We start from the raw sequence: 20,696 nt of genomic DNA on the forward strand, positions 1-20,696 counted from the left end.
TTATCTGTCTCATTTTTTATCTTGTTTAAATTAAGTTCGGTCTGCTTATCGCTGTATTCCCGCGGGGACATATTTTGACAGGAATTGACCCTCTCGCTTCGTTTCTTCCTCTCTGGCACTAGTCTACTTGGTCAGCTGACTGCAAAACATCTGACAAGGGTAGAACCAGTCTCGACAGATTGACACCCTGGTTATCCAATTATTATTCGCATCCTATGTACATCATCCAATTAGATTCGGAGGTGGTTCAAGAGCAGGGTTTTCGGCGAAAGGGAAACATAGGGGACCCGAAGATCTAAAGGATAAGGGAGAATATTACAACACACTCTGGATTTGCAAGTAACATTGGCATAATTGATGCATTTAAACTGTATTTTACGTTTTAACGGCGGTGTGGAAGGATCTGTCGGTAAAAGCAGGACTGCGTAAAACTAATAGGGTGAGGGGGGATTGGGGAAGCGAGTTGTTGGGTCAAAATGTCGATTCAGTACGAAGTGGAACCGTTGGCAGACAGCTACGGGGTTGCGGACTCGTTTCCCAAAGATTTTGGATATGGAGAAGAGGAGGCCGATATCGAGGATAGCCCAACTCCATCTGACAGCAAACCTAGAATTCTGTTAATGGGTTTGCGAAGAAGTGGCAAGTCGTCAATACAGAAGGTAGGAAGCGATGTCGGCAGACATGATTAATCTGTCTTTACATAACGCCTGTTTTGAGTTCAATCAGCAACTATAGCTATCATCACCGGTTATTGTGAAAGCTTGCTAACATTGCCACAACTTCCAAACATTCCTGAGGTTAATATAGTAACATGAATCCATTCTGAAAGCCAGACTTTACTTCTATGTGAAAGACCAGATGTCATCCTGGTCTGAATAGCAAGTTACTGCTACATGACATGCAAGCAAACACTTCAGTATAGCTAGCATCTACAGAGATGGTCTGGTTTAAAAACTGTGTAAAGTACTTAATAAGTAGAACTAATTTGTTTCTAAAGTATTTTTTGTTGTTGTGGTACCTGTAGTTTACTATTTATATTCTGGAGAACTCTTACCTTACTACATTCCTAAAGAAAATAATACATTTTTACACCATACATTTTCCCTGACACCCAGAAGTACTCGTAACATTTTGCATGACTAGCAGGACAGGAAAATGGTCAAATTAAAGGTACTTATCAAGAGAACATCCTTGGTCATCCCTATTGCCTCTGATCTGGCGGACTCACGAAACACACATGCTTCATTTGTAAATGTTGTCTGAGTGTTGGCGTGTGCTCCTGGCTATCCGTAAATAAATAAAAAATGGTGCTGTTTGGTTTGTTTAATATAGGGAATTTTAAATGATTTGTACTTTTTCTTTCAATACTTAAGTATATTTGAGCAATTACATTTACTTTTGATACTTAAGTATATTTAAAACCAAATACTTTCAGACTTTTACTCAAGTAGTATTTTACTGGGTGACTTTCACTTTAATGTTACTTGAGTCATTTTATCGTTACAGTATCTTTTACTTTTACTCAACTATGACAATTGGGTACTTTTCCAACTATTTCAATTGATGTTAGCCAGTGAGCTGGCTAGTTGGTTCAGCTAACGAGTGCATTCAACCGTATGTATGTAAAATAAACGTTTGCTAGGTTACTTGTTGATCATTTATCAGATGAAAACATGTTTCTTGCGCGGTGTGATCACTTGTATGGATTGGGCACGTGACTGTCTGCCTGTCTCAAATCTCTTCTCTGGCGTTCCAGATCTTGTGAGACACTCGCATTCAGCATTATATTGCTAAACAACCTCACCCATGACAGCAGAGCTACAGCCACACGCCATACATTTTACAAGTCATATTATCACTTATATGATTCAATAAGTATGCTCTTTCCAGGGAAATGCAATTCATTCTAGATGCACCACATTTTCCATCCCTGTTTGCTAGTTGTAGATGTAGTTGTTTTGTAGCAGACTTTTTTGCGTTCTTGTTAAGATGTTGGGGGCAATGCCTTCACCCATTTGATACAGGGAGGAGGAAATCATGTAACCTGAAATGAATCTGAAGGCATTTCTGCTTCAGTAGTAGAAGATACAAGACTTACAACACGTAACGTATTAGAGACGTTCTGGTACTTTTGCCTACTTTTTAGCCAGTAGTTCTGAAAGTAACACAGATGTGGTGGCAAATTGAAGTAAAACAATAAATCTGCTCATATTATGCATATATGAACTACACATTGACACATCCAGCCCAAGGTGAGAGGTTTAAAAATAAAATACTTCTAGTCTCCAAAGAGCATGTATTTCTAAGGGCGCCAAACTATTTAGTTACATGGTTTATTTGTGTTCTTCTCATATATTTTCATTCATAGGCTATAGTTGTGCAGAGCTACACCTGTTCTTGAAGGTCCATCTAAATCCATGACCCTAAATACTGAGCCGCAGAGTACGTTCTTCCCTTAAGCCTCTTGCTAGTTTCAAAACATGTGATTTGGCTTTTTCCTCTGATAGTCGTGACCCCAGTTACTACTACAAACTCTCAAAATGGAGTGTCTCTCTTTGGTCTTGAGGAGGAGGCAGTAGGTCTAGGTCTGGTCATTTTGTCTTTACAGCACTGTCTAATTTCCTGTTTCAGGTGGTATTCCACAAAATGTCTCCTAACGAGACGTTGTTTCTGGAGAGCACCAACAAGATCTACAAGGATGACATCTCCAGTAGCTCGTTTGTCAACTTCCAGATCTGGGACTTCCCGGGTCAAGTGGACTTCTTCGACCCCACCTTTGACTACGAGATGATTTTCAGAGGCACGGGTGCTTTGATATTCGTCATTGACGCACAGGTGAAAAGATTGAGTGGAAAAGTGTATTAAACACACAATGCTTGACTGACTTACTGACATGTTGAACACCATAATTGATAAATTATGAAATAGAATTACTAGAAAGGGAAAAAGCCCTTCAGACCACAGCATTTTAACAGAATACTCATGTCATGGGTAATGTCTGAACCTGTTCTATGGTCTTTAAATGAAATGTATTCAAACTGACTAAACTGTGTAGTTTATACATTTAATTTGTGTTCATAGAGAAGTGGATGATATAAGTGTGGGCTAGACTACTTCTACTCTGCAGCACAGGATAAGCTTCTCATGTTGAAACGTTGAATGACCCAACACTTCAAAGACAATTGATTGTCACAGACGTTTTCTGAAGACAGTGCACATTGTTATCCTAACTGCTGGAACAAAGTGATCTTAACCATGATCTAAATCAAAGCTAATTTAATCAGGGAGGCCATTTATCCTTTATCTCAATTTAATGATCACATTGAAAGGAGTTACCAGTGTCACTACATTTTCTATTTTTCTGGTTTGTGTTTAGTAGAGCAGGCAAATAAAAATGCTTTCAAACATTTTTCAATGGAATACGAAATTGAGCGTTTCTCATTGGACGTGTCCAGGTAGTCCCCCCCCTGTTTCACTCCATTTTCTTCCGTTTGGTGCCTAATGAACTAGGAGTGAACGTTAAAACGTTTAAAGGAAATTGGCATCCTTAACGTTAACACGGAATCCAAATCGGCTGCGTCCGTGCGCTATCGTGCATACATTTATTTTGTCCCCCTACACCAAACGCGATCACGACACGCAGGTTAAAATATCAAAACAAACTCTGAACCAATGTCATTAATTTGGGGACAGGTCGAAAAGCATTAAACATGTATGGCAATTTAGCTATTTAGCTTGCACTTGCTAGCTAATTTGTCCTGGGATATAAACATTGTTATTTTACCTAATATGCACAAGGTCCTCTACTCCAACAATTAATCCACACACAGAACAACCAACCGACTCGTTTCTAGTCATCTCTCCTCCTTCCAGCCTTTTTCATCTTTAAACTTATATGATTATCGGCATCTACACTTTCATAGTATTACCACGACCACCAGCAAAACAGTTTGTCTTTCAATCACCCACTTGGGTATAACCAATGAGGAGATGGCACGTGGGTACCTGCTTCTATAAACCAATGAGGAGATGGGAGAGGCAGGCCTTTCAGCGCGATCTGTGTCAGAAATATAAATTAGTTCTATTTTAGCCCTTGGCATCGCAGACGCTCGTTGCAATAATTGAATAACATGGATTTCAAAATTCATTTTGCGACGTGTCTGGTCAGCATGTAAGAAGAATCCCTAACCGAAAATCGATGCATTTATTTATTTTTTACTTAGATGAACAAAGTAACAGCATAGTAGGGCAGTTTAAGTCAACCCTAGGAGGGTTGAAACGTGTGGATCAACTTCTCTGCTGTTTTGGTGCCCTTGCTACTTCGCTGTGAACAGCGTGAAGTGAACCCGCGCACATGTGCATATACTGTGTGTGACTGTGAGAGTGAACTGTTGCATCTGGCTCAATATCATAGCCTTTTCATTGATGATAGGCCCTGCTTTACTGAAGTTGAGAGACATTGCAAGCTAAGAAATTGTGAGGTACAGCATTCCATTGTGAGATACAGCTTTTAATTACCGATAGATCGGCCAAGTGCACAGTTCTGCCTGTCTGGTGGCCGGCCTGCCTATATTGTGCCCTTCTCTCCGTCCCTCGCTAGCACGCAAGTGTTTGTATTTTCGGAAGTACTACATCTAATCAGCCTCCTCCGTTCTAAAAACATGAATCTTAGGAGTCAATTCGTAGCTGAATCGAATCTTGACACTCAGAAATGGGAGTCGACGTGGAAGGAATCAAGGAATAAATGATTTTGGTGTCAACTATCCACCACTACGTCATCATAGTAACAGTTCGTAAAAAAGGCAAGGGACAACAATGAAGTCCTGTATGGCAACACTTTGAGAAGGAAATGCAAGCTTTGCATGGTGGAATTGAGGTACAGTTAAAAAAAACATTTGCATTAATGGACCCCCCCCTAATTTTTTGTTTTGCAGTTTAAACATTAAGAAAAATTGTCCATTTGTCATATTCCTATAACCCGCAATAGGACACCGTATCCACATTGCTGGTGTTTTCGCACAACCTTAAAGATAAGGTTGTTAATCCAGGAATTGGTCTGAAATAACCTTTTTTTTGTGAACACATGTTTAATTTTGTCATTTATAAGGTTGGTAGCAATGTGAAAATTGTTGCGCAAATCTGTTGCAGTTCTTGTCAACTACAAAACCCACAATGCAATACTCTCTTTGGGCAGGCTGGCTGGCTAGCTAGCAAACATAGCTACGCACAATAATACCAAAGTCAATATCAGCATGTGAAGTAGCTAGCTGTAAAATTGCCTAAAACGGCACTATCAATTTATGCGTCTCTCACAGAGTTTGCCTCTCCCCAAAGTGAGTACAGAGTACATTGCTATAGCAATAACGGCCCTTTCCCACATTTCCAACAGGCACACAGGGCACATTGCAATATAGTACTTGAAGGAGAAACTGAGTTGAATAAATTTGGTTCACTGTTTAGATTGAGAACATCTAAGGGAAAAAAACAGCATATACTTTGTCATGATGATTTTTAAATGGATGTATGTGTTCTAGACAAGTATGCCCATACCTTCTATTGGCTAATTTGGAGATCTGCAGTGCAGGTAGGCCTAATTGTTATAAAAGCGTTATGAAATATCATAGTGTGTTGTCCCATATCTCCAGTGACGAGAACCATGTAGCTGTGACGTGTTCCTACAAGATTTCCTGATTTCAGACAGACTTGGAAGTTAAATCATGAGGGAAATTGTTATTTTACCCACTGCTAGAACCTAGGCTATCACCAAATTGTCAGGAGTTTCATGATTTTTCTTTCTGTGGGTGGATTATCCTGTTAATGTTGTCAATTATCTGTGCGGTATAACTAGGTTGTAACCACTTAACGTGTCCTAGGTGTTGTATGTCCAACAAAGCTACTGTATCCTTTTGCCAGTTTATTAAGACTTTTCCAGCTGAGTTAAATTTAGGAAGTGTTTGTACAAGCCACTGTACTGATGCAGAGTGGCACTCCATATCTCACTAGCGTTCAGTATCTCTCAGTGCAGATGCAGAATTCGCAGGGAAATAAATTGACAAGCTTGCTCAACACATCCAATGTTGTCACTCACTTTTGCAGTGGGACTTTGAGATTTCGCAATCTGTAGTATTATGATGGTTATGTTGAAATCTTCGATTGCTTTAATCTAAAAAGTAGCCTAATTATCCAGGAATTCTGGCAAACTCTCCCCACCACTGGGATTATGTCAAGTAGGATATATGAGCGTAGGGGATTGCGTTATGCATGTTGGATAGTATGGATGTGGAAATGTGCATGCAGGCAGCAAGATGCATGTCGTCTACTTTTTAGGCACACTTGTACACTACTTTGTTTTAAGCCACTTTTTCTATGTGTGTCTGTCTCTGTTTGTGCTTGTGTTCTTCTTTGATCTTCTTTCTGCCCAGGATGACTATGTGGAGGCGTTGGGCAGACTCCACCTCACCGTGTCGCGGGCCTACAGGGTCAACCCTGAGATTAACTTTGAGGTGTTCATCCACAAAGTGGACGGCCTCTCCGACGACCACAAGATCGAGACCCAGAGGGACATCCACCAGAGAGCCAACGACGACCTGGCAGACGCCAGCTTAGAGAAGCTTCACCTCAGGTAGATCCGCAGACACTCACCCTCAAAGGGATAGTTCAGAAAATCTAACCGTCCCTTTAATCCTCCCCTTTTGAGTTTACAGTATGCCAAGGGAAAAGCATTGAAAGCCTACAGAAAGAGCAGCTACACTAAACTAATTAGCCTTCTCAGCTTATTACCTTGCTATTGTTGGTTAGTATTCTATTGTAGGCCTAATTCTCTTTTTTTTCTACTGTTCAACCCAGCAATGACCTCATGGGAGTTCAGGTGATGTGCATTTGACTAAAATGTTAGCAGTTTTAGCATTGGTCAGCCATCTTTTTATCAACATAAGCTAGTCATCTGTGCAGCCAAGTCATTTCTTGTGGCCTCTTGTCACTTTGATTATTTTCTATATATCATGATTGGTTTTGGAATATGGCTGAAATCTAAGTGAATCAGATCACACTTGCGATTCCACTGATGTTGATACAGTGAAAATAGATTCAGGTAGTTTTGTTAGTGTTAGCCTAGCTGTTATAACTCTCTCACTCTGCAGAAGGAATGCTGGCTTGTAAGATTGGTTTCCCAGAAATTACTTGCCTCACATGTCCCTTGTTTTGGTCCAACATTTGACTGTGAGTGGGGCAGTAACATATTAGTGACAAGCACACTTGTCAGTGTGTGGTCCTGTATTATAGGGTTTGCTTGTATACTTCCAGCGCATGGTTGTCATACTCCGAGCATTACTGTCAGATTCCACCCCGGCCTCTTAATGAACAAACACCACAGCGAGTGTTCATGGTGCAAACTGTCTATGTTAAAGGATCAGAAGGATTACATGTCGCCTATATATCATGTACCGTTACGCTTATACTGCCTTCAATGTTTGCCATTTTCTCTTCTGAAATTGAAACCATAGCCTCAAATTTGAGTTCTGCTGAAATGGTTGTTTTCGATGGGGGATATCATCACATGCCCTGATGATCATTTCCCAGATATTGGCCTAGGCCCTTTATACATTAATGATACTGAGCCTAGCGAGTCGTTTTATGAAAACACAAACCGGTTCAAACACGCTCTGGAGGAGGGATGTCATGTTGAGTTGTTGTGTTCTGTTCTCTGCACTGCAAAGACATCTCCGTGCAAAGTCTTTGGATCTGTTGGTTAGAACTGCGGTCTCTAAAGTTTCCCAATTTTCAATTTGGGACAATGAAGTTACAATCACTACTGTTTTTATAGAATTCTTTAAAATGCTACGCTACCTTAATGCTTTTGTAATACTTTGCTAATATTTTCAATTCTGCAGTTGGACTGTCCCAAAATGTAGCATCATGGTCATTATTAAGTGATGGCTTATCTTTGTGTGTTTTTTAAAGCTGAGAAATGCTTTCAGTTTCTCATGTTCCCTACTGTTTTGTGATATGATCCAGTCTCACTTTGTTTTTACTTGAATTACAGCGCACAAAGAACTAAGTCATCAACTCAGTCCTAACTTGTGCAAGCCTATAGCTACAGTGAGGGGGAAAAGTATTTGATCCCCTGCTGATTTTGTACATTTGCCCACTGACAAAGAAATGATCTCTCTATAATTTTAATGGTAGGTTTATTTGAACAGTGAGAGACAGAATAACACCAACAAACAGAAAAACGCATGTCAAAAAGTTTATACATTGATTTGCATTTTAATGAGGGAAATAAGTATTTAACCCCCTCTCAATTAGAAAGATTTCTGGCTCCCAGGTGTCTTTTATACAGGTAACGAGCTGAGATTGGGCCTCCCGGGTGGCGCAGTGTTTAAGGGCACGGCACTGCACTGCAGCGCTAGCTGTGCCACCAGAGACTCTGGTGGCTCTGTCGCAACTGGCTGCGACCGGGAGGTCCGTGGGGCGACGCACAATTGGCCTAGCGTCTTCCGGTTTAGGGAGGGTTTGACCGGTAGGGATATCCTTGTCTCACCGCAGTGCATGCTAACCAAGGTCGCCAGGTGCACGGTGTTTCCTCCGACACATTGGTGTGGCTGGCTTCCAGGTTGGATGCGCGCTGTGTTAGAAGCAGTGTGGCTTGGTTGGGTTGTGTTTTGGAGGACGCATGACTCAGAAGCAATCAATCAGATTCCAAACTCTCCACCATGGCCAAGACCAAAGAGCTCTCCAAGGATGTCAGGGACAAGATTGTAGACCTACACAAGGCTGGAATGGGCTACAAGACCATCGCCAAGCAGCTTGGTGAGAAGGTGACGACAGTTGGTGCGACTATTCGCAAATGGAAGAAACACAAAAGAACTCTCAATCTCCCTGGGGCTCCATGCAAGATCTCACCTCGTGGAGTTGCAATGATCATGAGAACGGTGAAGAATCAGCCCAGAACTACACGGGAGGATCTTGTCAATGATCTCTAGGCAGCTGGGACCATAGTCACCAAGAAAACAATTGGTAACACACTACGCCTTGAAGGACTGAAATCCTGCAGCGCCCGCAAGGTCCCCTGCTCAAGAAAGCATATATGCATGCCCGTCTGAAGTTTGCCAATGAACATCTGAATGTTTCAGAGGACAACTGGGTGAAAGTGTTGTAGTCAGATGAGACCAAAATGGAGCTCTTTGGCATCAATTCAACTCGTTGTGTTTGGAGGAGGAATGCTGCCTATGACCCCAAGAACACCATCCCCACCGTTAAACATGGATGTGGAAACATGCTTTGGGGTTGCTTTTCTGCTAAGGGGACAGGACAACTTCACCGCATCAAAGTGACGATGGACGGGGCCATGTACCGTCAAATCTTGGGTGAGACCCTTCTTCCTTCAGCCAGGGCATTGAAAATAGGTCGTGGATGGGTATTCCAGCATGACAATGACCCAAAACACACGGCCAAGGCAACAAAGGAGTGACTCAAGAAGAAGCACATTAAGGTCCTGGAGTGGCCTAGCCAGTCTCCAGACCTTAATCCCATAGAAAATCTGTGGAGGGAGCTGAAGGTTCGAGTTTCCAAACGTCATCCTCGAAACCTTAATGACTTGGAGAAGATCTGCAAAGAGGAGTGGGACAACATCCCTCCTGAGATGTGTGCAAACCTGGTGGCCAACTACAAGAAACGTCTGACCTCTGTGATTGCAACAAGGATTTTGCCACCAAGTACTAAGTCATGTTTTGCGGAGGGGTCAAATACTTATTTCCCTCATTAAAATGCAAACCAATTTATAACATTTTTTACATCTATTTTTCTGGATTTTATTGTTGTTATTCTGTCTCTCACTGTTCAAATAAACCTACCATTAAAATTCTAGACTGATCATTTCTTTGTCAGTGGGAAAATGTACAAAATCAGCAGGGGATCAAATACTTTTTCCTGTAACTTCCCATTCTTTTCTATATCTTTCAGTTTTTATTTGACAAGTATCTATGACCACTCAATATTCGAGGCCTTCAGTAAAGTGGTTCAGAAGCTTATCCCACAGCTGCCAACACTGGAAAACCTTCTAAACATCTTTATATCCGTAAGTACCAAATTCCCTCTTGATTTAGTTCTCGCTGTTTGATTTGAATGCTTTTTTGCATTTCTTTCATTTGTTTTACCTGGGTTGTGTTCATTCGTGTACACCATAACATAACATTCTTTCAACGGAAAATGGAAAGTAATGTTTCTCATTGGACGAGTTCAGCTAGTCCCTCCCTGCTACTTGGCTGTACCTGCACCAAAACTCCAGTATTTTTCATAGCTTGTTCTCTGTCTTTTTAAATAGGGAGACAAATGTTTTCAGCACTTTTTTTTATTTCTATGTCTGATCAAAACTTGTTTCCTCATGGCTCCCTCTTGTCCCTCTGCAGCAATATGTGTGGAACATCAAATCACAATAAAATCCCATTGTTGAATAGCAGTACATGTAGAATCGTGAGAATTGCAGTACATGTAGAATTGTGAGAATTGCAGTACATGTAGAATCGTGAGAATTGCAGTACATGTAGAATCGTGAGAATTGCAGTACATGTAGAATTGTGAGAATTGCAGTACATGTAGAATTGTGAGAATTGCAGTACATGTAGAATCGTGAGAATTGCAGTACATGTAGAATCGTGAGAATTGCAGTACATGTAGAATCGTGAGAATTGCAGTACATATTGTATCGGCACTAAAGTGTTGTGATAATATTGTACCATGAGTAGGGCTGTTGTGGTGGTCGTATTACCGCCACACCGGCAGTCATGAGTCCCGACCACAGTCAAATTCCACGTGACCGCTGAGTCACGGTAATCTCCACTTATGCACTGTGGACATGTGTTGGTACGTAGTATCCAACTCTCTAATGACCATCAGGTCCTAATGGCCTGGTACTCAGGGCTCTGTTGACCCTCTAACCACTCTAATATCAATGCAAATGCCATCGAAAATCACATCAAACACTTTTCATCAAAACAGTATCATGCTTTTAGAAAACACCGCACTGTAATTGATCAATTTTGAAGGAAGAAGTGCAACAACCGCTTGGAACTGAGTGGAAAACATGGTCATTGTAGATGTTGTTCAAAGCCTTAACACAATGATTTGGATAGCGCTTTCTACGGCGACGATTAATTCAAAACACCCATATTAAATATGAGCCCGACAACCCCCAGAAATAAAATGTTTGCCGTTATACAATACATGCCAATTGGGATAGCCTTTACTCTAGTAATCACCTTTGAGTGTGGACTGTTATTATGCATACTGGATGGACTGGTTACCTTATGCTCCAAACTAGAGGTCGACCGATTGTGATTTTTCAACACTGATATTGATTATTGGAGGACCAAAAAAGCCAACACCGATTAATTGGACGATTTTTTTTTAAATCTTTTATTTATATATTTGTAATAATGACAATTACAACAATACTGAATGAACACTTTAACTTAATATAATACATCAATAAAATCAATTTAGCTTCAAATAAATAATGAAACCTGTTCAAATTGGTTTAAATAATGCAAAAACAAAGTGTTGAAGGAAAAAGTAAAAGTGCAATATGTGCCATGTAAAAAAAGCTAACGTTTCAGTTCCTTGCTCAGAACATGAGAACATATGAAAGCTGGTGGTTCCTGTTAATGAGTCTTCAATATTCCCAGGTAAGAAGTTTCAGGTTGTAGTTCTGGATAAGAGCGTCTGCCAAATGACTTAAATGTAAATAATAGGACTTTCTCTCTACGATTTGTATTTCATATGCCTTTGACTATTGGATGTTCTTATAGGCACTTTAGTATTGCCAGTGTAACAGTATAGCTTCCGTCCCTCTCCTCGCCCCTACCTGGGCTCGAACCAGCAACACCTCGACAACAGCCACCCTCGAAGCAGCGTTACCCATGCAGAGCAAGGGGAACAACTACTCCAAGTCTCAGAGCAAGTGATGTTTCAAACGCTATTAGCGCGCACCCCACTAACTAGCTAGCCATTTCACATCGGTTACACCAGCCTAATCTCGGGAGTTGATAGGCTTGAAGTCATAAACAGCTCAATGCTTGAATCACAGCGAAGAGCTGCTGGCAAACGCACAAAAGTGCTGTTTGAATGAATGCTTACGAGCCTGCTGGTGCCTGCCATCGCTCAGTCAGACTGCTCTATCAAATCATAGACTTAATTATAATATAATAACCCAGAAATACGAGCCTTTGGTCATTAAAATGGTTGAATCCGAAAATTATCATTTCCAAATCAAAACGTTTATTCTTTCAGTGAAATACGGAACCGTTCCGTATGTTATCTAATGGGTGGCATCCCTAAGTCTAAATATTGCTGTTACATTGTACAACCTTCAATGTCATAATTATGTACAATTCTGGCAAATTAACTACGGCCTTTGTTAGGAATAAATGGATATCACACGGTTCGCAATGAGCCAGGCGGCCAAAACTGCTGCATATAACCTGACTGCTTGCACGGCACGCAAGAGAAATGACACAATTTCCCTAGTTATAAGAAATTCATGTTAGCAGGCAATATTAACTAAATATGCAGGTTAAAAAATATATACTTGTGTATTGATTTTAAAGAAAGGCATTGATGTTTATGGTTAGGTACACTGGTGTAACGACGGTGCTTTTTTTCCCGCAAATGCGCTTGTTAAATCATCACCCATTTTCGAAGTAGGCTGTGATTCATTCGGAAATTAACAGGCAACACAGCGATTATATGCAACGTAGGACACGCTAGATAACTTCACATGGTTGATGATATTACTAGTTTATCTAGTGATTAAGTTACGATTGATTGTTTTTTTAGCAACTTACCTTGGCTTCTTGCTGCCCTCGCCTAACAGGTAGTCAACCTGCCACGCAGGCTCCTCGTGGAGTGCAATGTAAGGCAGGCATTGCACTCCACGGCAGAATGAGGAGGGGCAGAACGAGGGGCCTGCGTGGCAGGATTGGACTAGTAACCGGAAGGTTGCAAAAACGAATCCCCGAGCTGGTAAAAATCTGTGGTTCTGCCCCTGAACAAGGCAGTTAACCCACCGTTCCTAGGCCGTCATTGAAAATAAGAATGTGTTCTTAACTGACTTAGTTAAATAAAAGTGTTGGAAAAAAATAATAATCGGCAAATCGGTGTCCAAAAATAGAGATTACCGATTGTTATGAAAACTTGAAATCGGCCCTAATTAGTCGGCCATTCCGATTAATCGGTCGACCTCTACTCCAAACTGCTGTTGAGACTGGGAGAGAACGTTTAGGTGATGCTGTTCATTGAATGTGCAGGGCGGCTTACAGAGTTTGCCTACAACTTATAGTGCATATTTGTATAGCCTAGTAATAGGGAATTGTTTTTATATTTTCCAACTCAATAGGCTGACACTACCTTAAGGTACAGAATATCTCACCACTGTGCATTTCCATCTCCTCCCCTCTCTCCTTCATTCCTTTCTCCAGAGTGACTGTCAGCTTAATGAAATGTGTTTTGAAAACAACTTACTATTGATGATCCCAAACAGATTTCACTTGGGTTTCCCAAATGAAGCACTGGGTAGCTGCAGTAACAGGGTTGTAGAGCCCATGGCATACAGAAGCTGCATGCTCCTCAAACAGTGGTTGATGCAGTGTGTAATAATAACCAGAGTAACCTACCCGGCATCAGTTTTTTTTTTTAAAGAGCTGGCAGGAAAGCGGCCTCCGTTTGTTATACTCCTGTTCCTGCCCAATTGATAATGGGGCATCATGCAGCTCATATATATGTTTTGATTTCTAAGGTTTGTATTCATTCACAACTAAAGTTGCCAAATAACTCTGAATCTAGCATATAGGACCTGTTCCAAATGATCACTCTCTTTTACGCTCAACATAGCCACTTCATATGCGTACTCACATTGGAATGGGGAAAAAATATCCTTTCTGTTTTATTCAGCTAAGTTCAATTATATTCTTTTTAGTATTAAATCAAATAATGGCACTGGACTTATAAGCATATCTTGTCTGCTAAATGAACAAGTCTACTGCCTTCTGTTCTTCTGAAATGCATTTTCTTCACATTGTTATGTTTCTTTAGACCTGCCTAAAATAAATCATGGATTTATTGTGAGGGTCTGTATTAAATTGATTTACTAGACTTTTTAAAATGTAGATGTTCCAAAGGTGCTCATCAGCGGCTTGTATGTGTGCAGGCCTGGAGATGCTAAATGTTTTTCTGTTCATTAACTGTCAATTACCGTGGGACTGGAAGTCTTTTGCATGACAATAACCGTCTGACAAAAGAATCATGCACTCCACAGCCCTAACCATGAGGTCTCTGGCAATTCCCAGCCCTAGCAGAAATGGTGTCTGGTGTGTGACTTACATTGTGACGTGTGTCATCGTCAGCCCTGATGACCCTTTCGTACACTGCTTTTATGGTTGTTGTCTAATATCAACGTTCCAGAGTCCAAAGTCTCTTCGATCCCGGTCAACATACGTTTTGCGGGCCTCCCGGGTGGCGCAGTGGTTAAGGGCGCTGTAGTGCAGCGCCAGCTCTGCCATCAGACTGGGTTCGCACAATTGGCCTAGCGTCGCCCGGGTTAGGGAGGGGTTGGCCGGTAGGGATGTCCTTGTCTCATCGCGCACCAGCGACCCTGTGGCGGGCCAGGCACAGTGCGCGCTAACCAAGGTTGCCAGGTGCACGGTGTTTCCTCCGACACATTGGTGTGGCTGGCTTCCGGGTTGGATGCGCGCTGTGTTAAGAAGCAGTGCGGCTTGGTTGGGTTGTGTATCGGAGGACGCGTGACTTTCAACCTTCGTCTCTCCCGAGCCCGTATGGGAGTTGTAGCGATGAGACAAGATAGTAGCTACTAAAACAATTGAATACCATGAAATTGGGGAGGAAAACAGGGTAAAAATATTTAAAGAAAAAACGTTTTGCATTGGTAAATAAAATGTATTTTCTTTACTTAGTAAACCCTTGCTGTTGACATGAACTGAAAGATGGCTCTGAGAGATTTCTGCCAAGCTTGCTTTTAGAAGAACCAAATGGGCACTCATGGTGTTTTCTATGTCCCTCCTCCTTCCCTTCCTCCCCTATTCCCCTCCTTCCATCCTCAGAACTCCGGCATAGAGAAGGCCTTTCTGTTCGACGTGGTCAGTAAGATCTACATTGCCACAGACAGCAGTCCGGTGGACATGCAGTCTTATGAGCTGTGCTGTGACATGATCGACGTGGTTATAGATGTCTCCTGCATCTATGGGTAAGTCCCCTAGAACTGAATTCCTGTCCGATATGTATGGTTTACAGCTGTGTGCGTGCATGCGTTTGTGGTAATCTTTGTGACAACACTTTACTTCAAGCTGAATGGTATAAAATCATACTTTTACCCCTTGTTATAGCGTGTATGAGGCGTTTAACGTCTTATTATAAAGTTTGAAATGTTAGGTCCCTGTATCGAACACACTTTCAATTTTGAATGAGTTCCCTTACGTTGACTTCTATTTTGTGTGTGTTGATCCAGTCTGAAGGAGGATGGCAGTGGTAGTGCCTACGACAAGGAGTCCATGGCCATCATCAAGCTGAACAACACCACAGTCCTCTACCTGAAAGAGGTCACCAAGTTCCTGGCGTTGGTCTGCATCCTCCGAGAGGAGAGCTTTGAGCGCAAAGGCAAGCCATCCACCCCAGCACTTCCTCATTACTGCATTAAGCAAACTCTCGATCAAGTGTGACTTCACGCCCACAAGCGCGACATTCAGACCGATGCCAATGGAGGAGTGGCACAGTCTTATTTAAGGAAGTAATCATGTCTTGAGTCTCTTGAATTTCAAGCTTCTCAGGCGGTAGCACGCATATAAGTGGTTAGTTTTTCTTTGCCACTGTAGATGTTCTTCACACAGGGCGTTATTGGTTTATCTTGATAGGGGGATCCTTTATTCACGTCTTATTCTTTGTTTCAACAATACGTGACTTATGGAGTAATCGACTGAGTGATGTTCAAAGTCTCTAAGATCACAAAGTGAAAATATATTCACACCCTTCTCTCATTGACACGTATCTCTCCCCAGGCTTGATAGACTACAACTTCCACTGTTTCCGGAAGGCCATCCACGAGGTGTTTGAGGTGGGTGTTTCCACACCGTGGACGGGCTCCCAGGCGGCCGGCACGCCCTGCACCAAGGCTGTGACACTCAACGGCACGCCCCGGAGCACTGTCTAATCAAATAGACAGACGGAGAGAGGATAGGAAAGGACAGAGAGATAGAAAAGAAAGATGGGGAGGGATCGTGCGGAAAAGACTAATGGATTGGGGTTTTCAGTAAACCAATCATAACTCTCGCACCCAGATCCTAAAAATCACAGGAAGAGGACTAGAGCTAAAAATTCAAATGAGGAGTCAGGGCTGAACCTGAAGCTCAGAGTGTAAGGAGGACTGCGAGCTTACAAAGCTAGGATGAAAGGGAAACTAAATGCAGAGATACTAGGAACATTCGTACATTTCGTGTGAATGCGAGGCATTGTTTTCCGCTGTTTGGCACTCTTTGCCAGGAGTAAAAACAGCTAAATGAAAGTCCAACAGAACTGGTATACGTAAGCAAAAGCTTATTTGTCATTTGGGAACTTTCAGTGAGAGAGGCCTCACCGTGCTCCAAGTCCCAAGAGACCTGAGGAAGCTTGGTAATATCCTTGTCTGTTTTAGCTGCTGGTTCATCCATGTGAAGAAGTACTTAAAAAATAATAATGTAAACGTTGACATAACCCTCGATAAGGAGAAGAAACTGCATAGGCTGTAACGGGGATCAGTATAGTTGTGTAACCCTGTGCAGACTTATGGGTCGAAGTCTCTAAGAAATGCTTGGTGTTTATCCAAAACGCACATGGTAACACTTTCTCAAGGCCTTATTTAGATAGAAAGCTTGCAGCAGGCAAAGCTCAATCACTACTCACCCGCCTGTATGCTGCCCAAGACTTTGCTTCTGATTTCATTCATTCTGAAGAAAACAGGGTTCCTCAGAGTGCAAAAGGGATTGTAGTGTCCACTTTTTCTGCTTCTGTTCTCTGTGCGTGTGTGTGTGTGTGTGTGTGTCTGGAAAAGAGGATAGTTGGGGATTATGGATTCATGACTGCCCCATGTTGATTTGCCAGTGCAGGCCCTATGCTCAAAGTTGCTGTAGTGTCATGCTGTATAATGCTATGCCATGTTGGAAAATTGAGCTAAAGAATAAACCTGTTACCAGTGGTTTGATCAGTGACGCTTATAGATTCTAACTAGGATTTGTTGCAGTTGGATATCTGATTCATTAGAATCTTGCACAGACAAAACATTCTACCGTTTGTCTTCTGGAAATAATCCATTGCATTGGCTTATTCTCTTGGTTTGGCTATCAAATGATGTGTGCAGTACAAGCACATTCTAGATATATCTATCTCCCTTATGCATAAAGTAGTCAGTTTAGCCATATTGACACTCAATTGTAATACTGCCCCGCATGGATGCTTGCCATAGACCAAATGCTACTAACAGCCAACCAACTATACCAATCTTCAACTAATGTGTGCAACTCATACATTTATGACATCACAAGTTCTTTGAGCATGACCCTTCTCTTTACTGAAGCAGGTGGAGTCCGATGCCATTAGGAATGAGCTAATCTGGTCCCAGATCTGTTTGTGCGGTCTTGCCAAGGCGTGACAATGAATAAAAGAGTTGGCGAGACGGCACAAACGGATCACGGACCAGCCTAACTAGGAAAGGTCTCTGATGGGACCTATACATTCCGGTTGTGTGGCACCAATTGACATTATATCATTTAATGATGGTTATGATCATGATAAACAGAATGGTGGCAATGAAACACCAGTCACCACTTCAAACCCTGCCTTACGTGACTAGTTGTTTCATTCACTCATCCCCCATCGCACAGGGGCGGAAGGTGGCCTAGTGGTTAGAGCGTCGGGCTAGTAACCGAAAGGTTGCAAGATCGAATCCCCAAGCTGACATGATAAAAATCTGTCGTTCTGCCCCTGAACAAGGCAGTTAACCCACTGTTCCTAGGCCGTCATTGAAAATAAGAATTTGTTCTTAATTGACATGCCAAGTTAAATAAAGGTACAATTAAAAACACATTTGTTTTTAAATCGCGCCGTCTGGCGCATATAGGACAGCAACAACAGCTTTCCACTTCTGGCACTTTGGAAATCTTCTCCACTGTGCTTTGCTGATGTTGATCAGCATTTCGGTGTCTATTAGGTTTGTCTCGGAGCTTGTTTGTCTGGGGAGGTTGGCGTTTAATGCATTAGGCCAATAGATGTGGAGTATTCTTTGCAGACAAGTTGCATGGAAGGTGAATTGTTTGTTCTGGTCAGTCACTTTCCAGCACTCTGTACCATACAGCACAACACTGGTGGATTTAGAATTTGATCTTTGTGCTGTTATCTATCATCTTGACTTACAAATTTGTTGGAACTTTTTATGAAGGTTTCACTTTAGCTGAGGGTTCTGCTCAAGGACTTTGTCAGTTTTATCACAGCAATCCACACACACAAAAACAAACGCAGCATGAAGCCAATATGAAAACCCATTCCAAGCATGTATGCAATAATGTGTCGTCAGGCTAAATTATTCTCAACATAACATTGCTCATTGTATTTCACTGTGGGTAAGGGAGACCAGGTCTAACCATGAAAATGAATCCTGGCAAAAAATGACCAAATTGCATTATTCTTCCCTGAATGCAAGAAAGGTTGTTGTTTTTTTGCCTGTGTTTGTTTTGTTCATTTGATTTTTGCAAATAGTAGAGATTTGGGACTATAGTAAATCCACTGTTGTCAGTTCTGCCAAAGGTTTTATCATTCACATGAAATAAACACTTGCACATCAAAAGCAAATGTTTCTGGTTTTACTTGATGTTTTAGTACATTTAGTTATTTGGCAGACTAGGGCACAATGATGTATCGTATGAAATCTGGTATCTGGCACTGTATCATAGGCTTGTGCTGGCTTGCCAAATCTGCAGGCTCTTTTGACACACCTGGAAATGAACACTAGATGGTGCCAAATTACTGTTCTCATTTCTTCATTGTGTATTGCGATTCAGTTGTTTGCCAAACTACCTGAATAATTTCACTATGCATTTCAGGGATGACTACATTGGCTATGATGGACTCGATGCAAATGTTTTTAACCCTAGCCACAACCACAGGGATCGAACCAGAAACTCTTGGAGGTGAGATGTCCAGGCAGAGAGAACTGAGATCGCGTGAAAGAACTTGCCCCGAACCGAGAGAGATGGAGACCAATGGCCTTCGTCAATGGCCTGTGCTGAAGTATATAAATACAAAAAACAACAACTTGCCTAAAAACATCTGTATTTGATAGGCTAAATATGTAGGCCTATATTTTCAACAATGCTATTATTTGAAACCTTAGCCCAAAAAATGGCACATTTTGGTTTGTTGCTGTGGTTCAATATCGTGGTCTTAAAAAAAATAATGTACCAAACCATAAACCCCCACTGGTTTACTGTGCAAAATATCAGTTGAATGGCTCTGCTATGAAAGTGCCTTGCCAGTTAAAATAATCCTCACAGCCACTGATGACCCATCATGTGCAGAGGTAGGCAAGGCAACTAAATACCACTTCCCCACAATTTAGATGCAATAAAACACTGACAGCTTTTTTTTTTTTATCCACTTCATTAAGCCTCTAATTTCTTATGAAAATCCTGCATTAATCTTGGTGATGGCTTCCCCGCGGTTCTTTAAACTCTAAAAATAATAAATAAATAAATAATGCATTCCCACTGTAGTAACCATGCCAAGGAATCTACAATGTGACTGCGACATACTAAAATCATAAATTAACAATCAAAGTATAAGGTCTCTCAAACCCTACATCCCAAACCGAGTACACCATTCTGCCACCTCTGGTGTCTTGGCCATCCCACCACTACGGAAGGGCAGCTCCCGCTCAGCCCAGTCAATGCTCTTTTCTGTCCTGTCACACCAATGGTGGAACCAGCTTTTCCCTAAAGGTAGGACAGTAGAGTCCCTGCCCATCTTCCCAAAAACATCTGAAACCCTCCGTCTTCAAAGCGTGTCCTAAATAATCCCACAGCACCGCCTGACTTTGCTGATAGTAAGTACATTTTTATTCAAAAAATTAGCTATGACTGAGGTATGTGGTTGTCCCACCTAGCTATTTTAAGATGAATGCATTCACTGTAAGTCACTCTGGATAAGAGGGTCTGCTAAATGACTATAATGTAAATGTCTCAAATTGTAGACTAATCACATTCTCTGATCGACCGCCTGCCAGCCTGATGTTATGTGAATACTTAAGGTATTGCTCCGCAGTTTTAAGATGTTTTTAATTTTTTTCACAAGTTGAAATAGGTTTGACCTTTTAGGTATGGTGTGAATAAGGACTTGATGTCATGGCTTACTATGTTAAAGTTGAAGTCAATGTTTTTGGGCTCTACTGCCAACATTGGTCATAGACCTTAAGTCATTGTGATGTGATGATGGTACACTATACACAGTGCATTCAGAAAGTATTCAGACCCCTTGATGTTTTCCACATTTTATACAAAAATGTATGATTTTTTTCCCCCCTCATCGATCTACACACAATACCCCATAATGACAAAGCAAAAACAGGTTTTTAGAAATTGTAGCAAATTTATTACAAATAAAACAACTTA

The 20,696-nt window shown here is 41.5% G+C and overlaps 1 protein-coding gene across 1 annotated transcript; it reads left to right on the forward strand.

Moving 5' to 3' along the window:
• Positions 1-260: 260 nt before the first annotated feature.
• On the forward strand, positions 261-18,882 carry LOC135522387 (ras-related GTP-binding protein C). The gene is made up of 7 exons (XM_064948586.1): positions 261-659; positions 2,632-2,835; positions 6,423-6,622; positions 9,961-10,075; positions 15,111-15,253; positions 15,515-15,663; positions 16,062-18,882. Exons 1-7 carry the CDS (start codon positions 477-479, stop codon positions 16,211-16,213), a joined length of 1,146 nt encoding a protein of 381 aa, XP_064804658.1. The 5' UTR covers positions 261-476; the 3' UTR covers positions 16,214-18,882.
• The last annotated feature ends 1,814 nt before the right edge of the window (positions 18,883-20,696 follow it).

Source organism: Oncorhynchus masou, chromosome 30, assembly GCF_036934945.1.
Source record: "Oncorhynchus masou masou isolate Uvic2021 chromosome 30, UVic_Omas_1.1, whole genome shotgun sequence".
Lineage (NCBI taxonomy): Eukaryota > Metazoa > Chordata > Actinopteri > Salmoniformes > Salmonidae > Oncorhynchus > Oncorhynchus masou.

Bases quoted from the DNA above. Each gene is read 5' to 3' on its own strand.
- LOC135522387 (XM_064948586.1), top strand. From the start codon at position 477: ATGTCGATTCAGTACGAAGTGGAACCGTTGGCAGACAGCTACGGGGTT. The intron at 660-2,631 runs GTAGGAAGCGAT...TTCCTGTTTCAG, and splicing joins GCAAGTCGTCAATACAGAAG to GTGGTATTCCACAAAATGTC. The intron at 15,254-15,514 runs GTAAGTCCCCTA...GTGTTGATCCAG, and splicing joins GATGTCTCCTGCATCTATGG to TCTGAAGGAGGATGGCAGTG.